The 17,924-nt window shown below is 43.8% G+C and overlaps 1 protein-coding gene across 3 annotated transcripts in view; it reads left to right on the top strand.

Moving 5' to 3' along the window:
- The window catches only part of NPLOC4 (NPL4 homolog, ubiquitin recognition factor), a 59,602-nt gene that overhangs the window by 12,260 nt on the left and 29,418 nt on the right, over window positions 1–17,924 (top strand). For all 3 annotated transcript variants that reach the window (XR_010021887.1, XR_010021886.1, XM_063080947.1), the window contains exons 4-10: window positions 5,808–5,984; window positions 7,647–7,695; window positions 8,426–8,520; window positions 10,416–10,539; window positions 12,161–12,340; window positions 15,826–15,912; window positions 17,851–17,922. Coding sequence is in view for 1 of the 3 variants with exons in the window: in XM_063080947.1 (XP_062937017.1) it covers window positions 5,808–5,984; window positions 7,647–7,695; window positions 8,426–8,520; window positions 10,416–10,539; window positions 12,161–12,340; window positions 15,826–15,912; window positions 17,851–17,922 (784 nt within the window). In the remaining 2 variants the exon portion in view is untranslated. The remainder of the gene's footprint in view (window positions 1–5,807; window positions 5,985–7,646; window positions 7,696–8,425; window positions 8,521–10,415; window positions 10,540–12,160; window positions 12,341–15,825; window positions 15,913–17,850; window positions 17,923–17,924) is intronic.

Raw genomic sequence — 17,924 nt, 5'->3', positions numbered from 1 at the left:
TTTTTCGATGTAAGCTGCATTGATGTTCTCTGCCTAGGTTAATTAATTGACAGGGGATTACATGATGGTGCTGTTCGAATTCTATGACGTAGTTTTCATTTCTTATCTGGGACACTTTTAAGAGATGCTCCCCCTCATCTGTGATTTGGTTACCGAGAGGTCTGGTTCATGTAGAAAAGGCAGGGCGCTCATTCCCAGTGGGCTGGCCATTGTTCCTACGTCCTTCAGTGTACAGAGCTGGGTAATATAGTGCTATTTTTGAAGATAAAATAACTCGTGTTTGTGCTGATATTTCCAATTTTATTTAACCTCTCTGTTATATCTTGCTGAGACTCCTGGTTCTCAAAGACACAGGGATGGTAGAATTAGGATGTCTCTGCTTACTCGTTGGCTTCCTCCTGGTGGGTCAGGGGAGTGGTAGAGGCTGCAGGGCTGTTTCCTCAGCTCTCTCAGCTCCCTAACCCCCACCCCCAGGCCTTCTCTCTGTCCACCCCGTGGCCCTGCCCTGCTCAGTTTTGCCTTCGCTCCTGCAGTTGGCCCTATCCTAAAAGAGCTGGAAAATTCTAAGGCATTATCTCTTTATTTATTTTGGGGCGGCTGGCTGGTTTTGGGATCCGAACCCGTGACCTTGGTGTTATAAGGCTGCACTCTACGCACTGAGCTAAACGGCTAGCCCTAAGGAACTCTCTCTTTAAATATTACTTCTTCCCCATTCTCTTTGTTATTTCAGTGATTACATTTTTAACTTTTAAATATTTTTTTTATTTCCTTTCTGATCCGGCTGTTGGTGTGGAGCACTTACAGGGCCATAGTGCTCCAGGCTCCTTCTCATGTCTGCTCTGCTCTCATGGCTGCCAGCCCTCCAGTGAAGACCACTGTGGTGGGGAGCCCCCTGGCTCAGGCCTACTGGACATGTGGGCCGGCCTCGTGGCTGCTGGGGGTGTGTCTGCACCAGCTTGTGCTCCTACCCTGGCTTTATTGTCGCCGTTGTCCATGGGTGTGGCGTGCTGTCTGCCCATCTGTGTGAGGGTTTTGAGAAGAGCCCCTGGTTCTGTGCCCCATGCCAGCCCACTTCCCAGAATTCCACTTGGTTATTTTGGGTAGCCTGTCAGTCACTTTTTCCATTCCATTGTTCATCTGACATTTCACATGAAAGTGTTTTTTTTTTTTCCTTGTTTGTTTTGTTTTGTTTTTGCAGCTGGCCGATAAAGAGATAGAACCCTGGACCTTGGTGTTAGCAGCACCACGCTCTGACCACCTGAGCTAACTGGCCAGCTAAATGTTTATATTATGTATCTCATAATTCTAACATGTGAGTACTTGCAGTCTGTTTATTGTTGTCTCTGTTCGTTCTTGCTCTTGGTGGCTTGTTGAGTACATTTGGTTTTTGTTGTTGTTTTGTTCTGAGAGGTTACGTTTGGCCAAACTTGGTCTTGTGGAGTCCTGAAGGACCTAGATTTAGTGGCTTTTCTGCAGAGAAGGTTTGCATTTGCTTCTGTTGGCACAAGGGGGTGCTATTGACCCACAAATCCTTCAAGGGGATTTCTGTCTTGGGGCTTCCTGAGCCAAGGAGTGTTCCTAGTTCCACCCCTAGATGCATGGCAGATCAGGCTTTTGGTTACAGAGCCTCAGAGGTGGCTTTTGTTTCCTGCTGTGTAGTAGATGGAGGCAGATTGGATTTCTCCATGGTTCCTATTTTCAGCTGGTGTTCAGTTGCCTGGTTTCATATGGGAGTTTCAGGCTCACCAGCTAAAGCTGCTGAGGAGGCTCAAGGCCTCTGCTCCCATTGCCCAACGAATGACTGTAAGCCCAAAGCTCTGCCTTCCTGGTGGTGGCCTTGGCCCAGAGGGTAGCTCTGAGCTCTGTGCCCTTTTGCTGTTCTTGTTTGAATGTACTGCTGGGTTTTAAACCCTGAGTATTTCCATGACTTTCTTTAGAGCTCAGCAATGTATTTTAGAGTCTATTTGTTAAAATTGATTTAGTGTCTGAGCCAAGTATTTTATAGCTGGAGGGTGTTTAGGAATATCTAATCCACTGCTAGAAACAGAAGTCTCTGATTACAGTTTGGCAATTTTATCACCCCTAAGTTATGGAAGAAAAGAGAGGAGAGGACAGATCTATTGAAGAACTACAACCAAGCCTCTTAATGTCCGTGTGTCCTTGCAGTTTTGTACTTTTGACTTCTGCTCTTATTCTTTCATTTTAATGTTTATTTGTACATATCTGCGGGGTACAGTATATCATTTCGATATAGGCACGTACTATATGTTGACTCACTCAGGGCAGACAGCAGAGCTTTGGGCCCATTCATCCACCATGTCCTTCCTCCGCCCGCGTTCCCCTCCCAGCCTTGGTGACCATGAGTCTACTCTCTACTTCTATGAGAACCATGTGGTATTTGTCTTTCTATGCCTTGCTTACTTAACATGAAGGTCTCCAATTCCATCTGTGTTGCTGCAAATAACAGTATTTCTTTAATTTTCTTTTTTTTACTTGATAGCTGAATGGTGTTCCATTGTGTATATTATGCCACAGATTTTTTTATCCATTTTTAAAATCCATTCATGCATTGATGGGCGTTTAGGTTGATTTTGTCTCTTGGCTATTGTGTTACAGTGAACATGGGAGCACAGGTGTTTCTATGATATATTGATTTCATTTCCTTTGGGTATGTACCCAGTAGTGAGATTGCTGGATCATAAGGTAGATCTATTTTTAGTTCTCTGAGGAACCTCCATACTGTTTTCCACAATGGCTGTACCAATTTACACTCCTACCAGCAATGTAGGAGGGTTCCTGTTTCTCCACATCCTCACCAGCGTTTGTTGTTTTCTGTCATGTTGATAACAGCTATTCTAACTGGAATGAGATGCTATCTCCCCGTGGTTTTAATTTGCATTTCCCTGATGAGTAGTGATGTTGAGCATTTTTTCATATGCCTGTTGGCCATTTGTATGTCTTCTTTTGAAATGTCTGTTCAGGTCCTTTACCCATTTTTTAATTGGGTTGTTTTTTTGCTGTTGAGTTGTTTGAGTTCCTTACATATTCTGGATATTATCCCCTTGTCTGATGTGTGCAAACACTTTCTCCCATTTTGTGGCTTGTCTTCACTTTGTTGATTTTATCCTTTGCTGTGCAGAAGCTTTTTAGTTTAAAGTAGTGCCACTTGTCTATTTTTGCTTTATTTTCCTGTGCCTTTGTAGTTTTGTTCAAAAAAGCGCTGCCCACTCCCATTTCATCTAGCGTTTCCCCTATGTTTTCTTCTAGTAGTTTCGGATCTTAACCTTAGATCTTTAATCCATTTTGAGTTGATTTTTTTGTTTGTTGTTTTTGCTGGCTGGTATAGGGATCAAAACCCAGACCTTGGTGTTATCAGCACCACACTCTAACCAACAGAGCTACCAGCCAGACCATTTTGAGTTGATTTTTATATATGGTGAGAGAGAGGGGTCTAGCTTGAATCTTTTGTATGTGAATATATGGATTTCCCAGGATTGTTTATTAAAGAGGTCCTTTCCCCGGTGTATATTTTTGGCACCTTCGTGGAAAATCAGTTGGCTGTAAATATGTGGGTTTATTTCTGGGCCCTCTATTCTGTTCCCTTGGTCAGTTTGTCTGTTATATATGCCAGTACCATGCTGTTTTGGTTATTATTGCTTTATAACATATTTTGAAATCAGGTATTGTGATGCCCCCAACTTTGTTCTTTTTGTTTAAGATTGATTTGGCTGTATGGGGTCTTTCGTGGTTCTGTACAAATTTTAAGATCTTTTTTTCCTATTTCTGCAAAGGATGTAATTGGTATTTTGATAGGGATTGCATTGAATCTGTAGACTGCTTTGGGTAATATGGACATTTTGATGATATTAATTCTTCCAGTCTGTGAACAGGGGATATCTTTCTATTTATTTGTTTCTTCCTCAGTTTCTTTCACCAATGTTTTATACTTTTCATCATGGATGTCTCTCACTTCCTTGATAAAATTTACTCCTAAGTATTTCATTTTTTTGGTAGCTGTTGTGAATGGGATTACTTTCTTGATTTCTTCTTCAGATATTTCATTATTGGTGTATAGGAATGCTATTGGTTTTTTTTTTTTTTTTTTTTTTTGTCTTTTTCGTGACCGGTACTCAGCCAGTGAGTGCACCGGCCATTCCCATATAGGATCCGAACCCGCGGCGGGAGCGTCGACGCGCTCCCAGCGCCGCACTCTCCCGAGTGCGCCATGGGCTCGGCCCGGAATGCTATTGGTTTTTATGTGTTGATTTTGTATCCTGCCCTTATACTGTATTTATTAGTTCTAGAAAATTTTTGGTGTAGTCTTTAGGGTTTTCTGTGTATAGGATCATGTCATCTGCAAAGAGGGATAATTTGACTTTCTCTTTTCCGGTTTGAATGCCTTTTATTGCTTTCTCTTGCCTTATTGCACTGGCTAGAACTTCTAGTACTATGTTAATAAGAGTGGAGAATGTGGGCATCCTTGTTTTTTTCCTATCTTAGAGGAAAAGCCTTCAAATTTTGTCTGATCAGGATGCTGTTAGCTGATGGTTTGTCGTATATGGCCTTTATTGTGTTGAGGTATATTCCTTCTGTGCCTAATTTGTGGAGTGTTTTTTTTTTTTTTCCATCATGAAGGGTGTTGAATTTTATCAAATGCTTTTTCTGTGTCTATTGAAATGACCATATGGTTTTTGTCCTTTCATTCTGTTGATGTGATGTATCACTTTTATTGATTTGTGTATGCTGAGTCATCCTTGCATTCTTGGGATGAATCCCACTTGATCATGGTGAGTGATCTTTTCAATGTGTTGTTGAATTTGGTTTGTTAGTATTTTGTTGAGGATTTTGTATTTATATGCGTTAGGGATATTGACTGTAGTTTTCTTTTTTTGTTGTGTCATTTTCCAGTTTTGGTACAAGGCTAATGCTGTTGGAAACATGACTTGTGGCAGCATTTTTGGAAAGCAGCAGGTCAGCAGTTTCAGAAGCAAAGGCAAACTTTTCAGTCTAACAGGGCCACTCCTGAAAATCTGCCCTATAGAAGTAAAGCTGCATGGGCATCTGACTGTGGGTGTTGGTGGGTGTTGGTGGTGGTGGCAGAAACTGGCAGGCTGTGTGCACATCCCTTGGTGTGGGAGCGCAAGTGAGTGATGAGGCAGCCCCTCTGGGGAATGTTATGCAGCCATTAAATGTGGTAATTAGACATAGACCACTGGTATTTGGAGAATTTTGTTAGGGGTTGTTGGATGAGAAAAGCAAGGTGTAAAATTATGTCTCTGGTAATCCCATTTTTGTAAAGCAATGCTAACCCCTACACATGTCTGTGCATACCTGTGCGTATGTGTACATAGAGAAAGAAATGGAAAGATATGTACTATGTAGATAAAATATGGGGAGGGGAGGAGCCAAATAGAGAGCAAAGGAATGAAAGAAGGAAAGTAGGAGCCAAGCAGAGAATGAGAGGGGGCGACTGTCCTAAAGACCCAAAGATCTGTTGTGACTGTGTACTCATTTATGTAAAATCAAACGGGCATGTCGACGCGTGTCAGAAGTTTTACAATAAAATGGTAAGAGAAATTAAATTACAGAGAACCTTTTGCTGATCCTTATAATGCCAAGGAATATAGGACAGATGTTAGAAGTGAATTCTGTTCTCTTAAAATTGAAAACTTTGTTATTCAGACTTTCAAGGTGGTTGCCATCTGCTTTTTGCAGATGTCGGAATTCACATATTCACGTTGGTATTCTGTGCAGCTCAGGTCGTGGAGTTAAGAAAGGCATCGACTTAACGTTTGTCATTTGAACAGGCACGGCGATTTGTTGTTCCTGTTTCCCTCGAGCCTTGCTGGACCCTCATCTGAAATGGAGACATCAACCACATTGGGGTTAAAGGCCTTTGGAGCTCCCAATGTGGTGGAAGATGAGATCGATCAGTACCTTAGCAAACAGGATGGGAAGATTTACAGAAGCCGAGACCCACAGCTGTAAGTGCTCCATGGGAGTCCAGGGTCCTACATGTGATGGTCTTAATGGGTCAGTATAGGGAAATATTTATAATGTTCCATTTCAATAAGTATCTGATGAAGAAATCTAAGTTCAAGTTTGACCATCTATTTTCAGATTAAATTTTACTTCAGGTTATGTTGTTAGCTTTCTATCAGTTTGAATCTCAGAATATGTTTCACATAAAAAGCTTTGAAGTGTTTGGATACTAAGAGATTTGAAAGGTATCCGGGGGAGCTGGGGGACCTTAAACCAAGTCTTTACCATGATGTCCCTGGAAATACTGGATTCTTCTGGTGGCAGAGTGGGGCTTTAGCAAGTGACAGGCAACAGAAGGGAGGGGTGTCTGCCAGTGCAAGGTGCTTGTTCAGATTTTCTCCTTTAATGGTGGTAGGATGACTTTGACAATTTATACTAGTGTGTTCTGCCATCCCTGTAGTGAGTGTTATTTCCAGAAGATGCTGCCCTTTGAATACTCACTTTCCACCGATGGTGATATAGAATGCTCACGCATGTGTATTTTATTTTGTTTATTTAGATTTTTTTGTTTATTTTAGATTTTTTGCAATTCTTTTTAAAGAAACTGGTTAGAAACATCTGAGTTTACACTCAGTAATGTGAAATTATCTGAGCAAAGGTTGTTTGTCTCTGCAGTGGAGTCTTTTTTTTAACTGCATCACTCTGTAAACGTGATGGGATGCTGACATTGAGATATTGGGATTCCAAATGCTGCATTAGCAACTTTTATGTCTTAGATTAAAGAGCCACAAATGGTGCTCAGCTGCAGTTGGCATGGAGCCACCTCGTAGCCACAGTGATTAGCCCGCGAGTCTCGTTTGTTTGCATTTTCGCCCAGGAACTGAGTGCTTGCTCCCTTGCACAGACTGAGGCTTCACGGCTTCATTAGAGTCTTTTAGAGAAAGAGAGAGAGAGAGAGTGTGTGAGAGAGTGTGTGTGTGAGTGTGTGAGTTCTGACCTATCATTGGTGAGAGCCTGCCTATTAGGAGACATAGGAGGGCGTCTCTGCTCGGAAGGGTAGAACTCACATGCATCTAAGCATTCTAACCTCATCAAGAGGGATCTCACTGAGCCCCGGAGGGACTGTATCTTGGCTGTCCACCCCCCACTGCCCTCATCAGCTAAGCACACCTCTCCTTTATATTGTACGGGTTGAGCTTCCGTGGCTGCAACTGTCCGAAACTCAAATGGCCAAAGCATCCTTTATTATACTTTTTCCCAAAAGGTGCATGAAGTGGGTGTTTTCAAAAGTTGGGTTATTTATGCTCCACTCTCAGGGTTTTTGCCGTGTCCATGTACCAGCTTTGTTACTATTAACATTTTCATTTAAATTGACTTCAAGTCCATTTGCTTTTATTTGTAGTTAGTGTCATTTTAAGCAGTTAGTGTCCATGAAATCACAGGTTTGAGTACTGGTCAGTTTTTTCCTATACATAGCAAAATAAATGCTAAACTATTAAAGTAAAATGTTCATCCACATGCCAGTGGAATATAATTGCGCATGGATAGGAAAGCACTTTGCTAATGCACGATGTACATTTTAAATGTCAGAAATATTGGGGGTAGCAACAGAAAAGTAAACATACTTACAGCAGTGCCTTTCTTCTGCCCTTTGCTCTCCTCAGATGCCGCCATGGCCCGCTGGGGAAATGTGTGCACTGCGTCCCTCTAGAGGTGAGAATCTTTGCAGAGTGAGCGCCCAGGCCAGCAAGATGGGCTGCTGATAGACAGAGCTGTCTGAGTACTTTCTCTAAGTCCCTGCATTTAAAAGAACTTATCTATTTATTGCCCTGGGCCTTTTATTCTCACTAGTGCAGGCTGCACAGAGAGGATGAGCCTTTATTTATGGGAGTGACCTTCTTGGTGGATTATGAATGGCTCAAGCATTTGTATTGCTGTGACAAAGAAGAGCATTTACAGTGGGCTCCCTGGATACTCCTTTTAAGATCGGACACAGAGCTGGGCCTGCCAGTTGCCTGCTCATCACTGTTTTGATTTACTTTACCTTGAATCTCACATCTCCTCTACTGATGTGTCCCGATGAGATTGAGAGTTACCATAATAATGCTGACTGGTAACTGGTTAATGCTAAATTTACAGCAGCAAGGCCAACCCGATTTTCTTCAGAAGATCCTCTTGTGGCTTTTCGTTTTGCAGAATTTTCCTGAAACTTATTTGACTTTGAGTTTTTTGTATTTAATAGAGATTCATTTTAATCTTGAAAAGGTAACTGGTATACAGAGAAGAATTTGGCTCTGACCTAGAACAATAAGTGAGAACCCAGCACCCATTTTCCTGCATGCCCTCTGTGGCCCTGGCTTGTCGAGGCCATGCTGCGCGCCAGTCTCTCCCTGTGCCCTGGCAGGTATGTGACCATACTCACTCACTCTGTGTGTTTTGGCAGCCATTCGATGAAGACTACCTGAACCATCTTGAGCCTCCTGTGAAGCATATGTCCTTCCATGCCTACATCCGAAAGCTGACCGGAGGGGCCGACAAGTAAGTACCTTGCTGTAACCTGATGTGCATGAATTCTTGTTGCTGGATCTGGCAGTTGTTGCTTATAGCCACTGGGCATGTGAATGCAAAAAGCGCAGACAAGAGTGGGACACAAAGCGTTGGAATACACGAATTTTGTCCTGATTCTAGAAAAGAAATAGATGAGTAGAGACTGTGTCAGACACCCTGCTGCACATCGCAGAGCTCAGAGCCTGGGGCTGGCGATGCATGCTGGCACTGACCTTCCCCTCGCTCACAGCGCCTGGGTGAATCAGCGTCTGAGCTCATCCCCTGCTTTTTAGAAAGAATGGCCACACCGTAATAACCTCCTCTCTTGCACTTTCCCTTGAGCCCTGCTTCTTTATCAGCTTAGTTTTCGCAGCTGTGCCAGGCTGAAGCAGCGGTGCTGTTGCGGGTTGGGCTAATGGTGCCACTGCAGTTGTGGTCTACACCTTCAGCTAGTGCAGGCAGCCTTCTCTCGGCTCCTGTGTGCAGGTGGAACAGTGTCCAGAAAGGGGTGAACCAAGAGCATTTTGGTTTCTTTTAAAATACATTGCCTGCTGGTCTGTATGCGGCGCCTGTCTGTTTCATGTGTACCTGACCGGAAGGTAACAGGCTTGAGCCGTTGTTCTGTAACTCCTGCCAGTGCCACAAGAGGCGGTGGTGGCTGAGCCATGTCAGCAGCGTTTGTGAAGAATGTCACGTTCACCTGATGGTAGCTTTCCTCTGATGGCCCGTTGACATCCTAAAACGACTTTTTAAAAATGTTAGACCAGGAGAAAAAGCCCACCATAAACTCTCTTGCTTGTCAATGGGGAAGCTGTGGGACTCTCTAGACTCAGGCGTGAGTGGAGATTTACTGTGGTGGAAGGAACTCGGTCAGCCTTTGTCTAGGTGAGGGAATATAGTGTCCCGTGGGGGCACGTTTGTAGATGTCATTAACACGCAGACTTGGCGACAGAGTCATTGTGACCTAGCTGCTGTGTTACCAGTGCACCACTGGCGTGGGAAAATGAAATGGCTCACCCCACATGGTGAGTGTGTAAGGTTATGCATGTGCTAATCAGCTCAGTTCAGCCATTCCACAGCACGCACGTACGTGGAAACGTCATGTTATGCACCTTAAATGTGTACAGTTTTTTGTCACTTATACTGCAGTAAAGCTGGAAAAAGGAAGAAAAGAAAATATAATTATTGGACTCTTTCATGAATGAGAAAACAAGTCACTGGTACAGATTCACCCCAAGTCCAGCAGCTTCTTGTTTGTCTTCTAACAATAGTTTTTATTTTAGCTAAAAGAGTGGGGATATCTTTGTTATGTATCCTAATCATGTTTTTCCTATGAATAAGAATCTTTACAAATGTGTTAATACTGGGCTAATGTCAAAGTTGCTGATATCTTTTTTGTTGTTTTTGGGAGGGGGTTTGGATGGCTGGCTGATACAGGGATCTGAACCCTTGACCTTGGTGTTACAAGGAGGTACTCTAACCAGCTGAGCTAACTGGCCAGCCTTAAAGTTACTGATAAATTAATGAAACTTACAAGAGCCTCATTTCCTCTAAATGGCACAGGTTTGATCAGTAGGTATTCTGCAGTATTTTTGAAAACCTTCATGGTAAAAGTAGAAACTGTATTTATATAGGAAAATATTTGTGTGTTCCTATACAGTGTAAGTGTAGGGGACAGAAGCTAGCTTTTTGAATGTGCTAGAACTTTAGATAGAACTTCCATTAGCATAACTTTTAGTACATTTTCCCTGCTGCTGCCTACCTCATGCTTGGCCTGTTGGAACACTGTTCAGGAGGTATAAGATATTTAACATAGTTATTCCCAGTCTCCTGCTAAACTTTTCACCTTTGTAATGTTTAATTAAGTTGCTTCTCTTCTTATTCAGGGGGAAGTTTGTTGCCCTGGAGAACATCAGTTGCAAGATTAAATCAGGGTGCGAGGGTCACCTTCCCTGGCCAAATGGAATCTGTACTAAGTGCCAGCCAAGTGCCATCACGCTGAACAGACAGGTGAGACGGTCCTTGTGTTGTCTGCATTTGTTTTCATGGCTGAGAGATGGAAATTTCCAGAAGAGCTTTTCCTTGGAGAGGAGCTAGCAATGTATTACTCATAGCAGATTCTCTGTTGTTTTTTTTTTGGTTATGTACCTGTGATTTTATTTCTTCTTTAGGGACAGGGTTGAGGGGAAACAAGTTTTGACTGAGAAATAACTTTTTAGCTGAAATTGTATCCCAGAAGTTTTAAGTTAAGTAGTAGAAGAGAGGGAAGCTAGATACTTGGTAGGCAGGGGCCTAAAGCTGCCTCCGCCTTCCCTCTGCACCCATGACTTCCTGCCCCAAACCACATGACAGTAGGGAAGGGAACTGTTTCACTCTTTTTATTCTGCTCGTTAATGGTCTGGAAGAGGAACATAAAGGAAAGGGTTACCGCCACGAGGCTCCAGAGGACTGAGGGTGCACGTCAGGCACTCCACTTTCTCCATCTGAGACAGGGTCTCGAAGACCCGGGATAAAAGGCTGGAATGTAGCCGTGTCAACTCTGTGTGCTTCTGGACCTTTTCCAGAACTTTTCTGTCCAGTTGTCACTGGCGAGTGACGACAAGGCCACACCCACAGCAGCCCTTCACCTTTCCTGAATGAGTGTTGTTCGACCAGCGCTGCATGTGATTTTCTCCGCATGCCTGGTGGAGCCACCCTCGAGAGTGGCTTTAGCCTGGAAATTAGAATGTGGAGCACACTCTTCTGCCACCACAAACTTTTCCACCGGCCAGCACGGCAAATTTGAGGCACTCACTGACAGCTTCTTCTCCCGCATGGGAGCTCTGCTTGGCAGAGCTTTGAGGTGAAAGCACAGAGTAACCAGCAGTGGTGGCAGCCCCAGGGGAGGCCAAGCCTCCCAGCCTCTCTGATATTTTTTGATTGATTGATTGACCCTTTTGTGAGAATGATACATTGAAGACGTAATTTGTGAAATTCCCAGCTCTTGCATGCGTAGAGTGGGAGCCTTTGGTGTTCTGCTCTTTTGGCTCCTATGGAAGCAGAATATTCTTGGTGATTAAAGTGCTTGGTGGTTATGGCTTTGCCTTTAAGAAACTGTGGCTCTGGAGGTTGGTAACGGAGCCTTCCTGGGCCCAGCTCAGGGCACCTACCCAGGCCAGGTTACAAGGAGAACTCAGCTCAGCAGGACATGTTCTGGCCTTTCCCGCTCTTGCTGCTGTGCCCTCTGAGCACAGCCCCCCCTTTCTCCTGCCCACCCACGTCCAGTTCCACAGAGAGAGTGCTGTGGCCCCCCAGGCTGTTTGGAAACCAACTCTTCCTCCTTCTGTTCTTTTGTTCCTTCTTGAAAACTACCATTTTTTGCCCTAGAGATTGTAAAAACTTGCATTTTAGGTTAAGTCACAGTGAGATTAATTTAAACGTATTGATTGATGAAAGCTGTCTCCAACCCTTCTTGCACCCTGGACTTGGAAGCAGTCTGAAGGCAGGGCATGTTCTTAAAGCTTGATTTTTGCGTTTTTTGGCTTGTTTTTTAAAGAACTAGGTAAAAAATATGAATGGTTTGTACTAGAACATTCCTTATTTTTGATGGAATGTTTTCACTTAGCCCACTGTTGTTAACTTAACTCTACAGAAATACAGACACGTGGACAATATCATGTTTGAGAATCACACTGTCGCCGATCGCTTCCTTGACTTCTGGAGAAAGACAGGGAACCAGCATTTCGGGTACTTGTACGGACGGTACACGGAGCACAAGGACATTCCCCTTGGCATCAGGGCCGAAGTGGCTGCCATTTACGAGCCTCCTCAGGTGAGCCACATGCAGAGCTTACAGTCTGTGCAGTCTGGTCCTTTGTTTTGAAGGCTGTATGGGATGGATGCCCTTTCCAGATTTCATCTTGCCCTGTTTGCTTTCTCATTTGTGTGCTCTCTGTCCCTTTCTGTACATACACTTGTGCGTGCACACATATACACACACACATAAACACAAACATAGGCACATGTGCACAATATTTATTTTCTGAATTACTGGAGAGTTAGATCATGACTCCTAAATACTTCAGTGTGTATTTCCTGAGGATAAGGATATTCTCTTACATAACTAGCCCATTTATCAACTTAAGTAAACAGAACAAGTAGTGATGCATTTTTTTTATCTGCTGTGCCATCTGTGTCCCGGGTTTCCAGTTGCTCTGATGGTGTACAACAGTTGTGCTAGCTCTTCTCTTGTTCTTCTGCATCCCTTCCCCCCAGGCAGAAGTCCGCTGTCTTAGGAGTGGCAGAATCAGAGCATCACAGAATTACTCGTGTTCTTCACCCCATGCCACACGCCCCAGGCTCAGAATAACCAGAACATCACCAGAATGACGAAAACTACCAAAATAGGACTGAAAATGGTTTTAAAATTTTTTTGGTAGGGATGGAGAGGAGGAGAAGGATCTTTAGTGAATGTTCTGCTAGGGCTGTATAGCCAGTCACGGTTCATTAAACTCATTGGAAGGCCTTCCTGTATGATTATGCTGCCAACCCATCACACATTTTATCTTCAATTTTTAGGAATTGGTGTGTATATGTATTAGTCCGTTTATGTTGCTATAACAAAATATGTGGAATCGGGTAATTTATAAAGAAAATGAAATTTATTTGCATACAGTTTCTGGGTCTGGGAAGTCCAAAGTCCATCTGGTGGTGGCAACAGTGACCCAGGGGTCTTACATTGCAAGATGGTGGAAGCAGAGAGAGAGAGAGAGAGAGAGAGAGAAAGAAAGACAGACAGACTCTCCTCTTTTAAACCATGCTCAGAACCATGCCCCTGACCACCATTTTTAATCCATTTACTACTGCAGGGTCCTACAATCCAATCTCTTTAAGGCTCCACCTTTCAATTACCATAATAGGATTTCCCACCCTCTTAACAGTCACAGTTGGGGCTGTTTCTAACACATAAAACTTGGGAGACAATTCAAGCCTCAGTGAGTTTTAGGGGAACATAATTCAATCTACTGCAGTATATATATACGTATGTATATATATACATGTATATTTTTGTGTGTGTGTGTCTGGCCAGTACTATATATGTTTTTTAATTTGTGTTGTAACTGTGTAAATATTTATATGGTACATTTTCTTACATACATTTTACTGTGAAAACAAAAATGTCTAAACATGTTGAATTGTAGTTAATGATGTGCATGCTGTCTGCAATTGTCTTCGAAATCCAGCAGAAAGATAAGATGGATTGATGGTTGAGAGGGACGGGTAGAACATAGTCAATTTTTATGACTTAATCCAGGTGGTGGGTATATGGGTATTCCCTGTAAAATTCTTTAAACTTTGCTATATATTTGAAATTTTTTATAAAAAAAGTTGGAGAAGAAAAAAAATTTGCACAGTCCCAAATTTAGTATACAGAAACTGTATTCCTCTTTACCCTGTGTCCTGCCTTCCTTGTAGCCCCACTTTTAAAAACTTTTTGATTTGACCTCTGAGGTTTGATTTTCTTTTTTTTTTTTTTTTGGTGGGTGTGTGTGGGTGTGTGTGGGTGTGTGTGTGTGTGTGTGTGTGTGTGTGTGTGTCTCCGTCCTGTACAAGGATCTGAACCCGTGACCTTGCTGTGCTCTAACCACTTGAGAACCCAGCCAGCCCTAATTTTCTTTAATGTAAGCAAATACACACAGATTCATTACTATACCCCTTTGTTTTTTGTGTGTATACCACACAATACACACTTTTTTCACCTTCCACTGTATTCTAGAGATCGCTCCGTAGCTGGCCTGCTTCTTAGATAACCCGACTTGGGGGGCGTGGGGTATCCACAGCTATCGCTGGGGCATGTATTTCAGATTCTGCTGAGCAGGGTCTGAAATTGCAGGCTGTACATGGATGCCGGTTGGTGTGCAGGTTTATTTGTGGTCTGTGCACAAATGCATGTCTTCCCTGGCTATATGTACAGATTTTAAGTGTAGTCGACCCACTTTTGACATTTTTGCTATTTATATAGAGCTGAGGATGTAGTGTTTCCTGAGGCCTTTTGTGATGGTTCATTGCTGAAGAGATTCAAGATGGCAGCAGAAGCCCTATCAGAGGAATCTCTGTTATCTGACCCTAGGTCACTGGATGTGCTCTGTAATCGGGATGCTGCTTTTGAAAGCACAGAATATTCAAATTCAGTTCTGTAGAGGGTCTCTTTCATGGAAAGTTTAACAGTTGTATTAGAAGTATAATTGAAAAAAATGTTGGAACAGACACACTGGCGCTCGGACTGATAACGGCACCATCAGAGCTCCCAACTGGGGTACCCTAGAGGTTGAAACACTTGACCTTTAATAGCCTCCAGCTCATTAGAAGTTGAAGCTCATGCTGCCACATGTCATTAAACAAGTACTTTTTCTTAGATTTGTTCTGAGTTTGTGATTTGACCTATACCCTGGAGGTATTAATGATCTCCATATGGGTAATACCCAGTAAACATAAAGTTCTTTGTTATTTTGTTAGAATTTGACTAATTTTCAAGGATATACCCAATTAATATAACTCAGTTTGGATTAGCTTCCCTTTCCTATTCCTATGGCTGGGGTTTCTGCTCAAAATGATACTACTAATGATGCACGAGCTGCACTTAGTGAAGATTAAAGATTTTGGCAAGACTTGCCCACTCCAGGAAATTGTGTGTCTGGTGGTGGGTAGAGGTCACGTGTGAGCTAGCCATAGCCAGGGCTCAGTTGCGCCCTGAGCCAGTGCTCTGGCTCCCACCAGCAGGTCACTGATCCTAGATGCCTTCTCCCTTGCTCGGGGATGCATGTCTGCAGCTTTCTCTGTGGAGTCTGCTCTGTCTCTAGTTTAGTATCTCAGCTTCGAAGCCAAGCAGTGTCCCTGCAGGGGTGGCACATGAGGTTTCCAAGGCTGTTTGCTGGGAATAGCTTCAATCTTACCTAGCCAGACCTGTTTGGAGTGAAGCTATTTATCCGAGGAAGTTTTGAAAATAACTGCATTTCCCAGTGAAGGAGCCTTTTTAGAGTAAACAAGCAAACAAATATGTAGAAAGCTGTCCTTAGTACCAAACAACCACACACTCAGTGTGGAACCTTCTGGCACACACCCTCCTGAAAGTTGCACTCTGGTCTTGCTGAGCTGTGATTGAAAGTGTGTCGCAACCCAGCATGGGAGTAGCTGGGGGGTGGGGGTGTGCTTCACTGTGGCCATGGTTCTCTTTCCTGGCAAGGAGGAGACTGGGAGTAGAGCTCCTGCTCCCTGGCCCTCTCTTCTAAGTCTGTCTCTCTCTTCGCCTCTTGACAGATTGGCACACAGAACAGCTTGGAGCTTCTGGAAGATCCGAAAGCTGAAGTGGTCGATGAAATTGCTGCTAAACTTGGCCTAAGGAAGGTACTGAGGCGTTCTGTCAGCCCATGGGCTCTGGGGGGACCCATGCTCTGTGTTGGGGAGGTCCAGGGGGCCTCCTCGGGACTGATCTCCCCAGCTGCACAAGGTCAGGCGTAGGCTCCACACGTTCTGAGACCTTGCTTGTGTTTATTGGGCACCAATAGTTTTTATGTCCTTTGGACTTAAGTGGGGACATTTCCCTGAGCATTAAAAAAGTGACCCCAGTGCAGGAGCTGTCATATCACACTTCTTGAGGACTGCTTCAAGCGGGGAGGAAGAAGCCGCAGGAGTAAGACCCGGGAGGTGGGGGGCAGGGGCTGTGAGCCAGCTGTGCCCCTGCCTGCTACACTGTGTCCACACATGAGTCCTCTGAGGTGTGGCTCTCCCTTCATGGAGCTTGGAGGTGAGCATGGCTGAGGTTGAAGTCCCATTTACTTTCTGTGTAATGCTCTCGGAGTCAGCATCTTGGTGTAGGGTCATGTTTTGGTTCAAATTCTGAAAGTTCTCTTGTTCAAAAGAAAAATTGGTCCTTTTTTTTTTTTTTTTTTTTTTTTTAAGATGACTGGTAAGGGGATCTTAACCCTTGACTTTGTGTTGTCAGCACCACGCTCTCCCAAGTGAGCCAACCAGCCATCCCTATATAGGGATCCGAACCCATGGGCCTTGGTGTTATCAGCACCATATTCTCCGAAGTGAGCCACAGGCTGGCCCTGGTCTGATTTTTTGACCTATGTTTGGTATAAACTTATAGTTCATTAAATAATTATAATAGGAGGTCTTGAAGTTACCTAAATGCCTTTCTCCAGAACATGAGTTTTGTAGCCCTTATTTATCTCAGCTTAATTTTGTTTCTGCTTTATTTATTGCTTAATTATATGTATCCTTTAAGTCTCATTTTCTCCATTATCCTCCTCCTTGGGTTTTTTATTCATTTGGGCATTTTTTTAAAGACAGCGAGGGCTGACCCCGTGGCGCACTCGGGAGAGTGCAGCACTGGGAGCGCAGTGACGCTCCCGCCGCGGGTTCGGATCCTATATAGGAATGTCCAGTGCACTCACTGGCTGAGTGCTGGTCACGAAAAAGGCAAAAAAAAAAATAAAGACAGCGAAAGTCTCCCAGTGTGCCTGGTCATGTCTGTGGGAGATGGATTTGAAGGGTTGTGTGTCAGGGTTGTGCTGGAGAGGGTGACAGGTGGCCAGGTCACTCCTAAGGGCAGGAGTGAAAGCTGTGCCTAGATTCTAGTGCCGCTTGTCCAGCCTTCTGATCAGCTCGTGATTAACGAGGTAAACTGGCTGTGAAGGTCTTGGGCAAAGGCAGGCCCAGTGGTCACAGAGCACACAGGCGCTGTTACAGTGGGACATGTAGGGGAGTCCAGACCCTGCCTGAGCTACAGGACCAGACTTTTGGGGGCCCCGGTGACGAGGATTTCAGATCCTTGTACCCATGGATGCTTCCTTCTAGTCCTGCCCTGCAGCTCCAATGAGCAGCTGCATGAAGTCTCCATTAGAGTACCCACTTTTATTCTAAGTGCCTCTCTCCAGGGATCCTTTTTTTTTTTTATCTTTGGAGTGTAAGTTCTCTTTTTACTGACTTTCTCTTGATCTCATTTACCACTGCATCCCTTGCATTCAGCACAGTGCTGGGCACAGAGTTGGTGCTGAGTAAAACTTTTTTTTATGGATAAATGAGCTTGGTTCATTTACCCTCATCTCTAATCCAGCAGCAGCAGAGGGAGGGTGGCCAGATTGTACTCAGCAGAGTTTGAAAGCCCTGATGTGGCCGGTCTTCTGACTTGAGGACCAATTCATTTCAATTACCTTGGCTCACAAGCAGGAGTCTTGGGCTGAGTACATTCTTCTTACGCTCCCTGGGAAGAAGCCAGAAGAAGTTAGTCATTTGTTTTAGGGAGATATTTAAAAGATACTTTCCTTTTTTATTAAGGTTGGCTGGATATTCACAGATCTCGTCTCAGAAGATACCCGAAAGGGTACAGTTCGATACAGCCGAAATAAGGT

The sequence above is a fragment of the Cynocephalus volans genome, chromosome 16 (assembly GCF_027409185.1).
Source record: "Cynocephalus volans isolate mCynVol1 chromosome 16, mCynVol1.pri, whole genome shotgun sequence".
NCBI classification, from domain to species: domain Eukaryota; kingdom Metazoa; phylum Chordata; class Mammalia; order Dermoptera; family Cynocephalidae; genus Cynocephalus; species Cynocephalus volans.
The sequence above is the reverse complement of the archived record's forward strand: the minus strand, read 5'-3'. Positions and strand labels throughout refer to the sequence as shown.